The sequence below is a fragment of the Notechis scutatus genome, chromosome 1 (genome assembly GCF_049901735.1).
Source record: "Notechis scutatus isolate UNSWTSFEM ecotype Mainland chromosome 1, rNotScu1.2, whole genome shotgun sequence".
NCBI lineage: Eukaryota > Metazoa > Chordata > Lepidosauria > Squamata > Elapidae > Notechis > Notechis scutatus.
Genome location: NC_142009.1, coordinates 163,521,631 through 163,535,656, shown reverse-complemented (window position 1 = coordinate 163,535,656; position 14,026 = coordinate 163,521,631). Strand labels below are relative to the sequence as shown.

At 41.5% G+C, this 14,026-nt stretch overlaps 1 protein-coding gene across 4 annotated transcripts in view; it reads left to right on the top strand.

The window, feature by feature from the left end:
• The window catches only part of HDAC4 (histone deacetylase 4), a 200,868-nt gene that overhangs the window by 164,223 nt on the left and 22,619 nt on the right, over positions 1 to 14,026 (top strand). For all 4 annotated transcript variants that reach the window (XM_087949352.1, XM_087949355.1, XM_087949354.1 and 1 more), the window contains one exon: positions 12,924 to 13,043. In XM_087949352.1, coding sequence (XP_087805478.1) covers positions 12,924 to 13,043 — 120 coding nt within the window. The remainder of the gene's footprint in view (positions 1 to 12,923; positions 13,044 to 14,026) is intronic.

Here is a 14,026-nt window from a genome sequence, read left to right as displayed (position 1 = left end):
ACTCCATTTCCAAAATCTGACCATGATACAGCCCCATGTTTTTATTTTTGCATATTGTCCTATTTACAGTTATATTGCCAGCTATCCACACCTGAAGAATAGTCACAAAATACAAAACTGACAAAATCTCAAAAAACTTTCAAGGAAAATATTAAAACTTTCAAAGAATACAATTTTTTGATTCAAAATTGCCAAGTAACAAACATGCTAATCTGGGGAATCAGAATAAAGCAACCATGTTTACTACTATTGTTTTTGTTTAGTTAGATAAGAATTTCCAATTATTCTAAAACACAAATACAGAGTTCAGCAGGTTTACATTGACACTGGGGAGCATTTCCCTTTCAGTTACAAAAGCTTTATTCTTCAGTGGAGAATAACCACTGACTAAGTTAAGTGAAAAGAAAGAAAAGGCAATATATTGAAATAGTAGGCAAACTGGTTATATCAAGTAAAAATAATGAAAACATAATACAAAATGTGGTTTATGATTTGGTAAAATATATACCTTAGAAACTAATCAGTGTGTGGTGGTCCTGTTCAGAATCCCAAAAATATTGGTTGAGAATAAAAAAAATGGTTGGAAGAAATTACAAATGAACAGATTGAATTAAAACCAGAATTGTTCTTATTAGGATTATTTCGGGAAAAATATGCTAAAAACGTAAAATATATAATATTACATGTACTGACCGTGGCCAAACTGACATACGCTCAGTGCTAGAAACAGTCCTACACTCCCCCAGAGGAAATGGTAATCCAAAAGATAATGAGTTGTGCAGAAATGGACAAATTAACCTTAGCTTTAAAGGATAAAGAATTATCAGAGTACTGTATGATTTGGGAATATTGGTATGAATGGATTGAGCGAAGACAGGTTACATAGTAAACAGTAAAAGATGATAAGCAATAGTTATAGTAAATATATATTCGCATAACATATTAGTTGTAAATATTGCACAAAATAATGTTACAAATGAAAAACCACAATCTGTCGTTTCTCCTTATAATTTTTCCTTATTTCCAGGTTGAATCTCTCCTTGTTCAGTTTCCATCCTTTATTGTCTGGCCTTCAGGTGCTTTGGAAAATAGCTTGACCCCTTCCTCCCTGTGGCAGCCCCTCAAATATTGGAAGACTGCTATCATGTCTCCCCTGGTCCTTCTCTTTACTAGACTAGCTATGCCCAGTTCCTTCAACCGTTCATCGTATGTTTTAGCCTCCAGTCCCCTAATCATCTTGGTTGGTCTTCTCTGCACTCTTCGAAAGTCTCCACATCTTTTTTATAGTATGGTGATCAAGACTGGATGCAATATTTTGGAAAGATGTGGTGCAGTGGTTCTGTGATAATACCTGCCATCTCCTTTAGAATTCTGGGATGTAATCAGAGGTGGGATTCAGCCGATTCGGACAGGTTCGGGCAAACCAGTTGTTAAAAATCTGTGCAGTTCGGTGAACCGGTAATCCCACCACTGGCTGGCCCCACCCTGCCCATCTTGCCTCTTAAAGTCACTCCTTTTCTCACTTGGTCTGGTTTGGCCGCTCGCTTTGCTTGCCAGCCTTTTCTGGTACCCAGTAGGTAGCCTAGACTCACGCCTGCAGCACAGCTGCTCTCCAGTTCCTTCTTCACTTGCGACTTTGCCCCTGGCCTACCACATGATGCGCGCACTCCAGCTGCTCTCCGGCTCCTTCCCTGCTTGCCTGCCTTCGCCCCTGGCCTACCATGTGACACCCATACACCAGCTGTTCTCTGGCTCCTTCCCCTCTTGCCTGCCTTCACTCCAGCTGCTCTCTGGCTCCTTTCTGGCTTGCCTGCCTTTGCCCAGCTGCTGTCCGGCTCCTTCCCTGCTTGCTTGCCTTCGCCCCTGGTCTACCACATGGTGCCCATGCCCCCACTGCTTTCCAACTCCTTCCCCACTTTTGATTGCCTTCACTCCAGCTGCTCTCCAACTCTTTCCCCACTTGCCTGCCTTCTCCTGCTTTCGCTGCTCACCTGGTAAGTTGTTGTCATATACAGGGACAAAGGGGCCGGGTGGGGCCCTTCCTCCCCTCTCTCTTTTGGGCAGTTGTAGAAAGAAAGGGCTGGGAACTTAAAGTCAGGCTGGGCAGCGGTTCAGCTTTCCCGGCTGGCCCTGCCTCCTGATCCCTGCCTGCCTTTCCCTTCCTGCTGCAGTATCATAAATACTTTGAAACATTGACACCATTTCTTTTTGCAACCAACTTATTTCGCGAGGGTGAAACATCTTGTCTTCTTTTGATAAGTTCAAATATTGCTCTGTAGTCTGTCAATGGTCTATCACTGCCCCAGAGTTTCAATTATCTTTGACCTCAGAAAGTCAATCTGAAAACCATTTACTCAAGATGTTGCTCCTCAGGAAACACAGTAATTATTATTCTTTATGTCCCACAGTTAGTCAATTAGTTCTTTCTAAGTAATCCAGGACGATTTCCAAATGTCTCTTTAAGTCCATTCTATAAGTTCAATGTCCATTCTATAAGTTCCTGATATTTGAAAGTCACTTTATTTAGATGTCCCATGTTCTCATTATTAGAGCTGCAGTAGTCATGAAATAGAGAAGTATAGAGCAGTAGATGGCACGGCAGTCCTCCAGGTGTTATTTATTTCTACATTCTCTTCTGTCTTCTCAGTATTTTTCCCATGGTTATAGGACTATAATGTCTATTCCATTCACCAGTAAGCGGTGCCTTCAGCTTAACTTTCAGCGTTGCACAAAATCTGACAGGTTCCATTGATATTTATTCAAACAAATAATCAAAATACAGACAAGTAATTCCAGCATTTTAAAATGCCTTATTGCCAATAAAAAATTAGAAATCCAATTTTCTGTGTTTTTCAAGGTTTTGTGTTCTCCTCGTAAAATCACCTGGTTTTGACCTGCCTTGCTTTGTATGGTCAAAATTGAACAGAATTAGGTGTGATACTGGAAGAAGTGCCTCTGCCCTATATCAGCGGGAATGGAAAAATTCCCTTTGTTGCGATTGTGGTGCTGATATGCAAACTATTAAACATATTATGCAAGATTGCCCACGACGTGCATTCTCTGGTTCCCTAGAAGATCTGCAAGAAGCAACTCCAGAGGCAATCGCCTGGATAGCTGAATGGGACATCCAGTTATGAGGCCACTGCAATACCCCCATAGAAGGGTGTGTGTTTTTTACATAGACTGTGCATATATGTTTACTTCTGTCATGTTCTCATCATAGTAAAAACAATAAGAATATTTTGTTACTTTAGATTTTCATTGGCTATTGGTAAAGGCTTCCTAATTGAACATTATGCTGATGGATTGTTCATTCAAAACCTTACTAAATTCTTTAATCCTATGCTACTTATTTACTTAACTCTTGTACCTGAAGTCTTCTGTTGCACAATAGATGTTATTTTTTATTACCCCATCTTTTTCCTAGATCAGTCACTTATTTTATCTGGCATCTCAGAAGCCTTTTTTTTTTTAAACATAAAATTTGAGAATTAAATTTAAAAATATGCACTTATCACTGATACATACCAAAGCTAATAAAAAATAACTAGACATCCTATTCCCAGTTAGATCATCTTTTCAAAAATGCTTCCTTACCAAAACAGAATGATTACAGGTGGCAAAAATGCAGTGGGAGCAAGAGCAACATTTGACTTCCTTGAATTTCATTAGGGAAATCTTCCTTCGTTCGTTCGTTCCTTCCTTCCTTCCTTCCTTTCTTCCTTCCTTCCTTCCTTCCTTCCTTCCTCCCTCCCTCCCTCCCTCCCCTCTCCCTCCTCCCTCTGAGAGATAAAAAATTGGGGAGAGGGGATCAAAAAGAAAAAAAAGTTAAAAATTGACAAGAAAAAACTTAAAGAAAATAGTTCATACAAATATAAAGTAAAATAACCTTATTTTGTTCAAACAAAAGCATAAACATTTAAAATATCAAATTAAGCAATCAAAATAATGTAGAATTATATAGCAAAATAATCTTACTCTAAGTTTTAACATATAAAAGAATATACAGTATAATGTAGGTTTCTAGTAATAAGATAAATACACAATATTTCTATAATCATAGCAGATCTGATCATTGAAGCCTAAGAACAAAACATTTTTGTTAAGGAAGAATTCTGAAAGTGTTCTCTAAGGAGAAACAAAGCTAGGTTTCATCAAAGTATTTATCATTTCTACAAATTCTATTAATTTCACAATCCACACTTCAATTGTGAAAATTTGTGTATTTTTCCACCTCTGTGTAAGTCTCTCCATTATTTTCATATGTATAAACAGAATCCCATGATTTCCTTCTGTTTGATTAATTGATACCTAAAAGAAAAACTTCTGGTTTCAATTTTACATTCATTTGTAGTATTTCTGCAATGAAACATATCTTATGGCAGCATTTCTTGGAGTCTTAAATATCCACCAAAGATTATAAAAAGTATTTTCATATTGATTACATTTCAGCACATACACAAAGTTGTATAAGGGAAGATCAGCAGTGGTAAGCTGCTGCCAGTTCGGGCCGGCTTGCCTGTACCGGTAGTTACAACCACTGGTTGGGCCCACCCTCCCACCCAGGGGCTATCCTGTCCTATATATCTCACCTTTTTGCTCGCGCGCCCCGCCCTTGCAGCCCAGCTGCTTTCTGTGCCTCGCCTGATTTATTTATCCTGGCTGCCGCAGGCAGGAAATTCCCTTGGTTTTGCAGCCGCGTGAAGGGGGCATGCGTGCAAACGCTCACATTTTCAGCGAACCAGTTGTTAATGTATGTGCAGCCCACCTCTGAAGATCAGGTATCTTCACTTATACATCTTTGACAATTTCTCAGGAGTTAAATACCAAGAATACGTCATTTTATAAAAAACAGTTCTATCAAATCATTTTTAAAATGAAAATTTCGATCCATTAATCCAGATTTTTTTTCCATTGATCAAGCATTATATAGACCTTTTTTGACCATTTAATCATACATTCTTTAACTTATACATCCTCCTGGTTCATTTTCAAGAATAGCTTATATACCATGGCAATGAAATGTTCGTCATTAGTACATAAGTGCCTTTCAAAGTCTGTTTCTTCATCTACAAAAACAAAACTCTTTTCATTCAGTTTCAATATTTCTGGAAAGATCATTGACAAATACAACGTTAGATTTTCTGTGCCCAATCCATGAAACTCTCTCTTGTTCCTTCTGCAGTGATAAACAGCATCAAGCATTTACTGAATGCAAGAATGCACCTTTTTTAACTATTGATTTTCTTCATTTACTCTTAAGCACAAGAGTCTATCAGAATTACTTAAAATTAATAGCTTATCTTTCCCCTATTCATCTCTTAGGAAAAAATAAACCTGTTTAAAGATGCAGGTAATAGAACCAGGACAAGCAGGCTTCTATTTGGCATCTTCAGAGAAAAAGAATGTTAGAAGGGATTTATCTTCCTCCACAGATCGTGTGGGATATACTGAGTAGTAATGGTAGTCTTTGTCCACATATTCATCTAAGAGTTTTGGAAATAAATTATTCTAACTTAAATTCCTCATATAATGATCAAAAGGAACAAAGAAACAATTACTAATCCATGTAAATGAACTTGGTAAAGAATATCTAGAAATAATAAGTTGAAAAATAAATAACAGCAATAGTATCTGCTATTTATTTATTTGTTTCCTACCTCTATTATTTTTATAACTAACTTAAGGCAGTGAACATATCCAGCACACATTCCTCTTCCTATTTTACTAGTTTTTCCTCCTATCCTGTGAGATGAATTGGGCTGAGAGAGAATGACTAACTCAAGGTCACTCACCTGGCTTTCATGCCTAAGATGGGACTTAAGCTTGTTCGTACAACCAATGTGATGATGTGGAGTATCAGTCCTGTTCCAGTCAGATCTCTTAGGAAAGAAAGGCTCTCAATTCCATTTGGTTGAAGTGATATATTATTTTACTAAAGGTTGCTAGCTGCAGTAAAATCAGGCTAGAAATAAGGTTCCCACCCAAAAGGTTACAAATTTTCCTCTCTCAACCCAGCACTCCCTCCAACCATTTTTTTGGTCAATGAAGAGCTGCATAGGTGTTGTGAGAATCGCTTAGATCAGACCAGGGCGAGCACCAAACCCTTATCCACAAGAGGAATCTTGCCATCCCTTTCAGGCCACACAGGACTCCAGATGGCAGCTCAGGCTGCCTGGAGCCCTGGGCAGTGGAGAGCAAGTGCCCAGCCCTGCCAAACCTAAGGGGCTCCCCAGCTGCATTTACCTGCTTCTCAAGGCTGCTGCTGCTGTGCTTGTTCTCCTTGGTCAGGTTGCTCATGTTGTGTGTGGGATGGCAATGGTAAGAGGGAGGCCCACTCCCTGTCCTTGTGAGGAGACCCAGCTTTGTAACCAAAGCATCCTCAGCGATAGGATGGGAGACCACTAGGAGAGGTCAGGAAGGCAGCAGGGCTGCTGATGGCCAAGTGCTAAGGCAGGACTTTCCTCAGACCCTCCCATTATAATTTCCTTCCTTTCCTTCATCTCTTTTCTTCTTTTTCTTTCCCTCTTCATTCTCCTTTCTTCCTTCCTTCCTTCCCCCCTTCTTTTTCCTTCCTTGCTGTCTTCCCCTCTTTCCTTTTTTCTTTATCTTTCCACTTTTCCTTTCTTCTTTCTTGTCCCTTCTTGATGCTCAAATGCAAAAGGAGAAACTTTTCTCGATGCCTCTTTGCTGTGATCAAATGCCAGTTTGCTAGTTGTTTATGGCCATTTAAAAGACTGAGAACAAACCAGGGTCAGTTTATCCCATGCTTGCATTTAGTGGGGGTGTCCACAGACCACAGTACAGCTATGGGTATACAGAGCTCCTCTGTTTTTTATGTGCAACAGCTTTAGCATTTAGGAATGAGGTAAGTTAGTTGCTTTTCTATTAATACTACCAATAATCCTCCCAATAAATAGCTGCTTTTGCTGGAAAGGAACCCTCCGCAATTAAGGTCTAATTAAAACATATTGGAAATATGGGGGCTTCATAGCAAGGAAAATATTCTTCTCCGCTCTGCTTTGTCCTGTTTTCCCCACTGGAGATGGCTATTTGCAACTCTAACCCAGTTGCCTCCTCCTTCCTTCCTTCCTTCCTTCCTTCCTTCCTTCCTTCCTTCCTTCCTTCCTTCCTTCCTTCCTTCCTTCCTTCCTTCCTTCCTTCCTTCCTTCCTTCCTTCCTTCCTTTCCTTTCCTTTCCTTTCCTTTCCTTTCCTTTCCTCCCTCTCTCTCCCTCCCTCCTTCTTTCCTCCCCTGCTTCCTTGTCTGCCAGAGGCTCTAGACCAGAGCCTCATTGAGGACCACATCAGGATTGGGTTTGATCTTGGAGGGCCGGTGGGGGCCTGATCATGGTGGGCATGACATAGGACTGCACCTCTGCAGACATGGTTTTATAAGCTTATATAAATAGGGAGGTGTACCTTTCTATGATTTTGTTTTTTTAATATTTACTTGATCTATTTGATCACCTTATGAGAGACAGAACAGATCAAGAAACTGATTCCATAGGAAGACTAGAACTACAAAATTGTTGACATGGGCTACAGTAGCAGAATCCTGCAATCCTGAAAGGTAAATATTTTAATTTTCCTCCCTTCTGAGGAGGACCTTCAGAGTCAAGGACGGCCTCCTGAAGCACTCCAGAGACTCTGTTTTGGGCCTGGAAGGCCTCCTGGATCCAAATACAGCAACACCCCCTTGTCATGCAACAACTCATTGATCAGTTGCATGAACACAGCTGGGACCTCCTACAGATCAAAAGGGAACACTGGGAATTGAAAACATCCCAAAGGGAAGTTGAACACAATTTTCCATCCATCCCTTCCTTGATCTGAATCCTGTATTAAGCTCCCGCAAATCTAATTTAATGAAGATTTTGTCTTTGGCTAGATGGGCCAGCACATCCTTCATCAGGGGCAGCGGGCAGACATTTTCTACGTACACCATGTTTAGCCCATTATAGTCAATGCACAGATGAAGAATTCCATTTTTCTTTTCCGAGAACAACACTGCGGCTGCCACTCACGGTCTAACCAGCTGAACAAATGCACATTTTAGGTTTTTACCTACGAAAGCATGGAGCTCTTCTAGTTCACATGGAGTAATTGAGTAAAGTTTAGGCTTTGGGAGTTTAGTCCCAGGAAATATTTCAATACTACAGTCAGTGGGGTGATGGGGTAGGAGCGTGTAGGAGCCCTTCTCACTAAACCCATCCCATAGATCCCAGTACTCTTTGGGGATTCTGGGCTCACTTTTTGGTTGCTCCTGCACCCCAATTTCCTCTGTCCTTTGGTTTTCCTGTCTCTGGTCATTGGAATTTCTTCCCCTTTCTTGGCCACCCTGTGCCAAATCTTTCAAAGCCCCCTCCTCCAATTTACATGTGTTCCATTTCTGGAGCCAAGAAAGGCTAAGCAGAAAGGGCCTCTCCATCCCTGGTGCCATTATAAAACTCAAAGTCTCTTGGTGCTTTCTCATTCTCATCTCCACTGTCTCAGTTATAAAAAGTTGGCAAAAAACTATTGGCACTTTCAGCCGCTTGAGTCTCAGTCCCAGCTTTTGTACCACCTCATGGCTAACTATGTGCCTGGTGCAGCCTAAGTACAGGTGGGAAGGCCTGGGAAAAAACTGGAAAAATTGGGGATTTTTTTCTGTTTTTTTTCTTTGTTTTTTTCCCAAACAGCTTTGTAACAAATGGGGGAAAAAAACCTGTTTTCCCCCCAATTTTTTCATTTTCCCCCCATCTCTAACCCTGAGTCCAGTAAAGCCAACATCCTCCTCTTGGAGGGCACCACTAGTTCCATAGGAATGGTCATGGGGATTATGTGTTGACTTACCAGGGGTCGTCATCATAGTTGCTTTCACTCTCACCAAAGCTCCCAATCCCTCAGTATCAGAAAGGGCAAACTCAACAACTTCCACACCTTTCCGCACTGTCTCCCAGCTCCTCAGAACTGGCTTCTCTGGATCTTCCTTTCACCCCATGCTCGACAACCATCTGGGCCTGATAGGTTCCTCATTGAGGTCCAGCTCCCCGAACCATTTTGCCTCTTCTTGAGCATGGCACAGTCTAGTGGGGTGGGACTGGACCCAGCTCTAGCCCTGGTCTCCTCCAGCTCATTCTTGTAGTTGGACATTTAGATGCTCAGTCCCCACAGTAGACTGCAGCCTCCCTCTTGACCATTAAAGCAGATCTTGCCTAATGTCAGGACTGCCTTTGCTTAATCCGTAGGAAAGAAAAATCCTTGACTCCTTAGATTTAGAGAAAAGGTACTTTTACTAGAAATGAACTGAACACAGCAATGGTCAGGCAAGATCTGAAGCAAAATTTGTCCAAAGAAAAAAATTGAAGCAACTCCAACACCCCTCCTCCCAATTCCCTCATTAGCCAGATAATCAGAGTTCAATCATCAACCAAGAAGATGCTTTGGGAAAGTTTCTGACCAGGTGCAATCCCTACTTTGTGCATTCCAAAGCCAGGACAGTTGGCCTTGAAAATGTTAAACAACCCAAGCTGACCTCTTTGAGACCAGGCCTCCTTATCACTTCTAAGAAATTCTACTTCCCCCTCCTGCATGCTTCCCATCCTATATGCCCAGTGCTTCTCCTACCACCACAGTTTCAATGGCAGCTAGCAGCAAGCTTGAAAGAAAGTGAAGGTGCAGGCTGATATTTTCTAACTACTGGCCAGGTGTTTTGCAGTTGCGAAATCCATTCTTTAAGACAGGCAATTTGTGGGGCAGTCTTGGCCTGAGGCTACTTTAAAAGGAGTTATTCCTGTACTATCATGTATCAAGATATTGTAAGCCACCTAAGCTAAAGGTAGGAGGTCTGTCCAGTTATCCTTTTGATACTTAATGTAATATCTGAGGTACTGTTCCAAGACTCCCTTTATACGTTCACAGGCCCTGTTCATTTCAGGATGATAGGAGGAGCTAAGTTTTAAGAATTCTTAACAAAACTGTGAAGTGAATTGGACTCTGCAGTCCAATACTATTCCTCTGGGGTGCCATACAACCTATATACATGCTGCATGAACATTTTCACTAAGGTATGATCAAAAGGAAATTTTTGGCAAGGCATAAAATGCACTTGTTTAGAAAATAAACCAGTTATCACCCAAATCACAGTATTTCCCAAGCTTTTGGGAAGTTCTACTATAATGCCCATTGAAATTTCCTTCCATGGCACTTTAAGTTCCACTGATGACTGGAGGAGCCGGGCACTTCCCCCTGATGCCTTTTGGCAGAGGTGTAGGTAGGACAGCTGTCCACATAACCCTCTACATCCTTTAATGACTGCCACAAGAGGTGGTGTTTAAACAAATGAAAGGTTTTGACAAAGCTAAGGTGCCCTCCTACTTTTGAGTTGTGGTTTTTCTGTAAGACCATTAGGCATTGATTTTCAGGGACATACAGTTTGGCCTGTACCTAGGCTAAGCCATCTTGCATTTTGCATTCATTCTTAAGGGCTTGACATGTTTGTCTTTTCCTAGTGCCGCTTTTAGTGCACCCTTTAAATCCTCTGCCACTTGGTTTTGGTTTTGCTTGTGCTCTAATGGTGACCAGAGCTGCCAGTTGCCAGGACAGGATAACTGGTCTGATGACCTCCAGCTTGGAACTGTAATATTGTGGCAATCTGGATAGAGCATCTGCTAGGAAATGCTTCCCCTGGGAGATATTGCAAGGTGAAGTTAAATTGGTTAAAGTACTGAACTCATGGACTTGTTTGGGTGATATCCTTGGGGGGCGGGGACTGGGCTTCTAAGTTTTTGTGATCAGTCCACACCTCAAACAGGGCTTTGCTTCCTTTCAAGAAATGCCTGCAGGTTAGGAATGCCCAGTAATCTTTTTGGAGGTATAGGCACATGGCTACAGGACACCTTGGTTTGAGCTTTCCTTCCCCCTTTATCTTCAAGTTGGTGATGGGGAGAACTATCTGGGAAAAAGATAGGATGAATTGGCGGTAAGTTTGCAAATCCCAGGAAGCTTTGAAGTTGCTTCTGGGTGCAGGAGGAGCCCACTCCAAAACCGCCTGCACTTTTTCAGGATCCATTTCTATCTCTTCGAGGGAAATGCAATACCCCAAATAGTCAATTTTGCTTTGGTGAAATTCACACTTGGACAGCTTAGCATACAGTTGAGCATTCCGGAGTTTTTTGCGCACAGCTCTGACCAGTTTCACATGTTCCACCATGGTCTTGAATAAATCAAAATGCAAAAGATGCAAAATCTACTGCATCGGTTCATGCATTACAGCCAAAGGGGAAGAGTCAGAATTGGAATCATCCCAAGGGATAATTGAAAGCTGTCTTCCACTCATCTGCCTCCTTGATCCTAACCCAGTAATATGCTTCCCACAAGTCCAGTTTGGTCCTCCCCTTTGCCAAATAGGCTAGCATATCCTTCATTAGGGGCACTGGGTAGACATTTTCCATCCAAACAGTGTTTAGCCCGTGATAATCTACGGATAGACAAAAGAAACCATCCTTCTTCTCCCTAAACAGCTCCAAGGCAGCCACTCACAGTCTGGTGAGTTATACGGAACCGTGCTCTAGGTTTTTCTCTATGAATGTCCACAGTTCCTCTAATCCTCTGGGAGTCATGGAATACAGTTTGGACTTGGGCAATTTAGCCCCTCGAAATATTTCTGTGGAGCAATCAATTGGGCAATGGGGTGAGGGTGTGTCTTAGCCGTTTTCACTAAAAACACCTGGTAGGTTCCAAAATTCTTTAGGAATCTGAGGACCGCCCTTGAACTTCACTAGAGCTCCCACCTCTCTTCTTGGCTTCGCTTTCAGTGTTTTAGGGGTAGGGACCTCAAGTTTTCCTTCATTTCCCCCTTTGTGGATGGCTCACTGAATCTTTAATAACTTCCTTCTCCAGTTTATATAAGAAGCCAACCAGTACGAAGGGTCTCTCCATGTTGGCACCACAATAAAGGTCTAGGTTTCTATATGAGTCCCTATTCCCATCTCTATTGGTTCGGTGACAAATGTTGCAGGGGCCTCACCTGCTACCAAGCCATCCAGCTGGCAAAAAGCCACCTGCACTTTATATTGTTTGAGTCTTAGACCTAATTTCTGAACTAGGGCAGGCTGACCAGGCACCTGGTTCACCCTGAATCCAGGAGGGCTACCAAGCTGCCCTTACACCCTGAGGATGGCACCACCAGTTCTATGGGAGTGGTTACTGGGATGACTTAAGTCTCATCCCAGCTGTGCCAGCAGAGGTGGCATGCTGACACAGAGAAGACCCTAACCCCATTGGCTCCAGTATTCCGGCCAGGGGGTTCCATCCTTCTCTTCCGTTGCACCTGCCCTGTGGAACATTTTGCCCCCTCCCCCAAGTGAGGTTGGCTACAATCCTCTCCACCTTCTGTAACTTAAACTGGCTCTGCCAGTTGGCATGGGGCTCCAATGGGAGAGCATCACAATGGAGGTGGTTGATCAATTAACAACCGATCCTTCCTTCCCCCTGTTCAACTCCCATGCAGTCCTATTTGTGTGTATGTGTATGGGTGTGTGTACTATTTAGGCTTTTATCTTTGTACAATTTTTATTTTTAAAATTGTAAACCTCCCAGAGTTATCCAAAGGTAAGGTGGGCAGCCAATAAATGTTATAAATAAACAAACAAAAACAAAGTTATAAGTTTTATTCATATGAGATCTTCAACTCCAAAATGTACAGTATATTACAGTTTATGAGATGTGACTATGCAACTGTGACAATTTTAAAACTGTATGTTTGCTGTGGGAAAAGCAAGGCTGATTTAAAATCACAACATATTCTGAGATGAGATCCAAAGCATACCATGCTACATATAGTTGGACTGTTTACTTTCATAATTGATCCATCTTAAGAGGTTTTCATACAGAGCCACTTGTAAGTAATACTTCTGATGTATTGCAATGTCTGTCATTTAAGGATGTACATCATGGAAACGGTACACAACAAGCTTTCTACAGTGATCCCAATGTCCTTTATATTTCACTACATCGCTATGATGATGGAAACTTCTTCCCAGGCAGTGGAGCCCCTGATGAGGTAATAATATGATACATACATCTTTTCAGATTTCTTTGTAATGCAATCCTACAACTTGGAAATTCAAGTGATAAAATGCTGGGTCTTACGATGCAAGTGAGAGAATCTGATTTCTTCCATTTTCAGAAGTAAATGTTTTAGCTTTTAATTCTCTAAAATTCTTTAGCCGCATCCCTCAAATCCATGATAGCTAAAGTTAGAGGTGACAACATAAGTTCTTCATGGTTTGGATTTTATCCATCTCTATATAAAATTTAGATATAGAAATGTGAATATAGCAATAGCATTTAGATTTATATACCACTTCATATTGCTTTACAGCACTCTCTGAGCAGTTTACAGAGTCAGCATATTGCTCCCAACAGTCTTGGTCCTCATTTTACTGAGCTCAGAAGGATGGAAGGCTGAATCAACCTTGTCAGGATCGAACTTCAGACTGTGAGCAGAGTTAGCCTGCAATACTGCATTCTAACCACTGCGCCATGAGGGCTCTTGGTGATATATAAACTAGTCCAACTTACGACCACCACTGAGGCCAGAATTTATGTTGCTAAGTGAGAAATTTGTTAAGTCAGTTTTGCCCCACTTTTCTTGTTAAGTGAATCGCTGCTGTTTTTAAATTAGTAACATGAACAAGTGAATCTGGGTTCCCCATTGACTTTTGCTGGTCAGAAGGTCACAAAAGGGGATCACAGGACCCTAGGACACTGCAACTGTCATCAATATGAACCAGTTGTCAAGCATCTGAATGTAAATACACGACCGTGGGGATGCTGCAAGGGTCATAAGTGTGAAAAATGGTCATAAGTCACTTTTTTAGTGCTATTGTAACTTTGAACAGTCACTAAACGAACTATTGTAAGTCAAACACTACCTGTACATTTATGAGAAAGAGAGAGAGGTCCGCAAGGTACAGGCTATGCAGAGATGCCTGAGAGATAGTCCAACACATAGTGGCAGGATGTAAGGTACAGACAGGAATA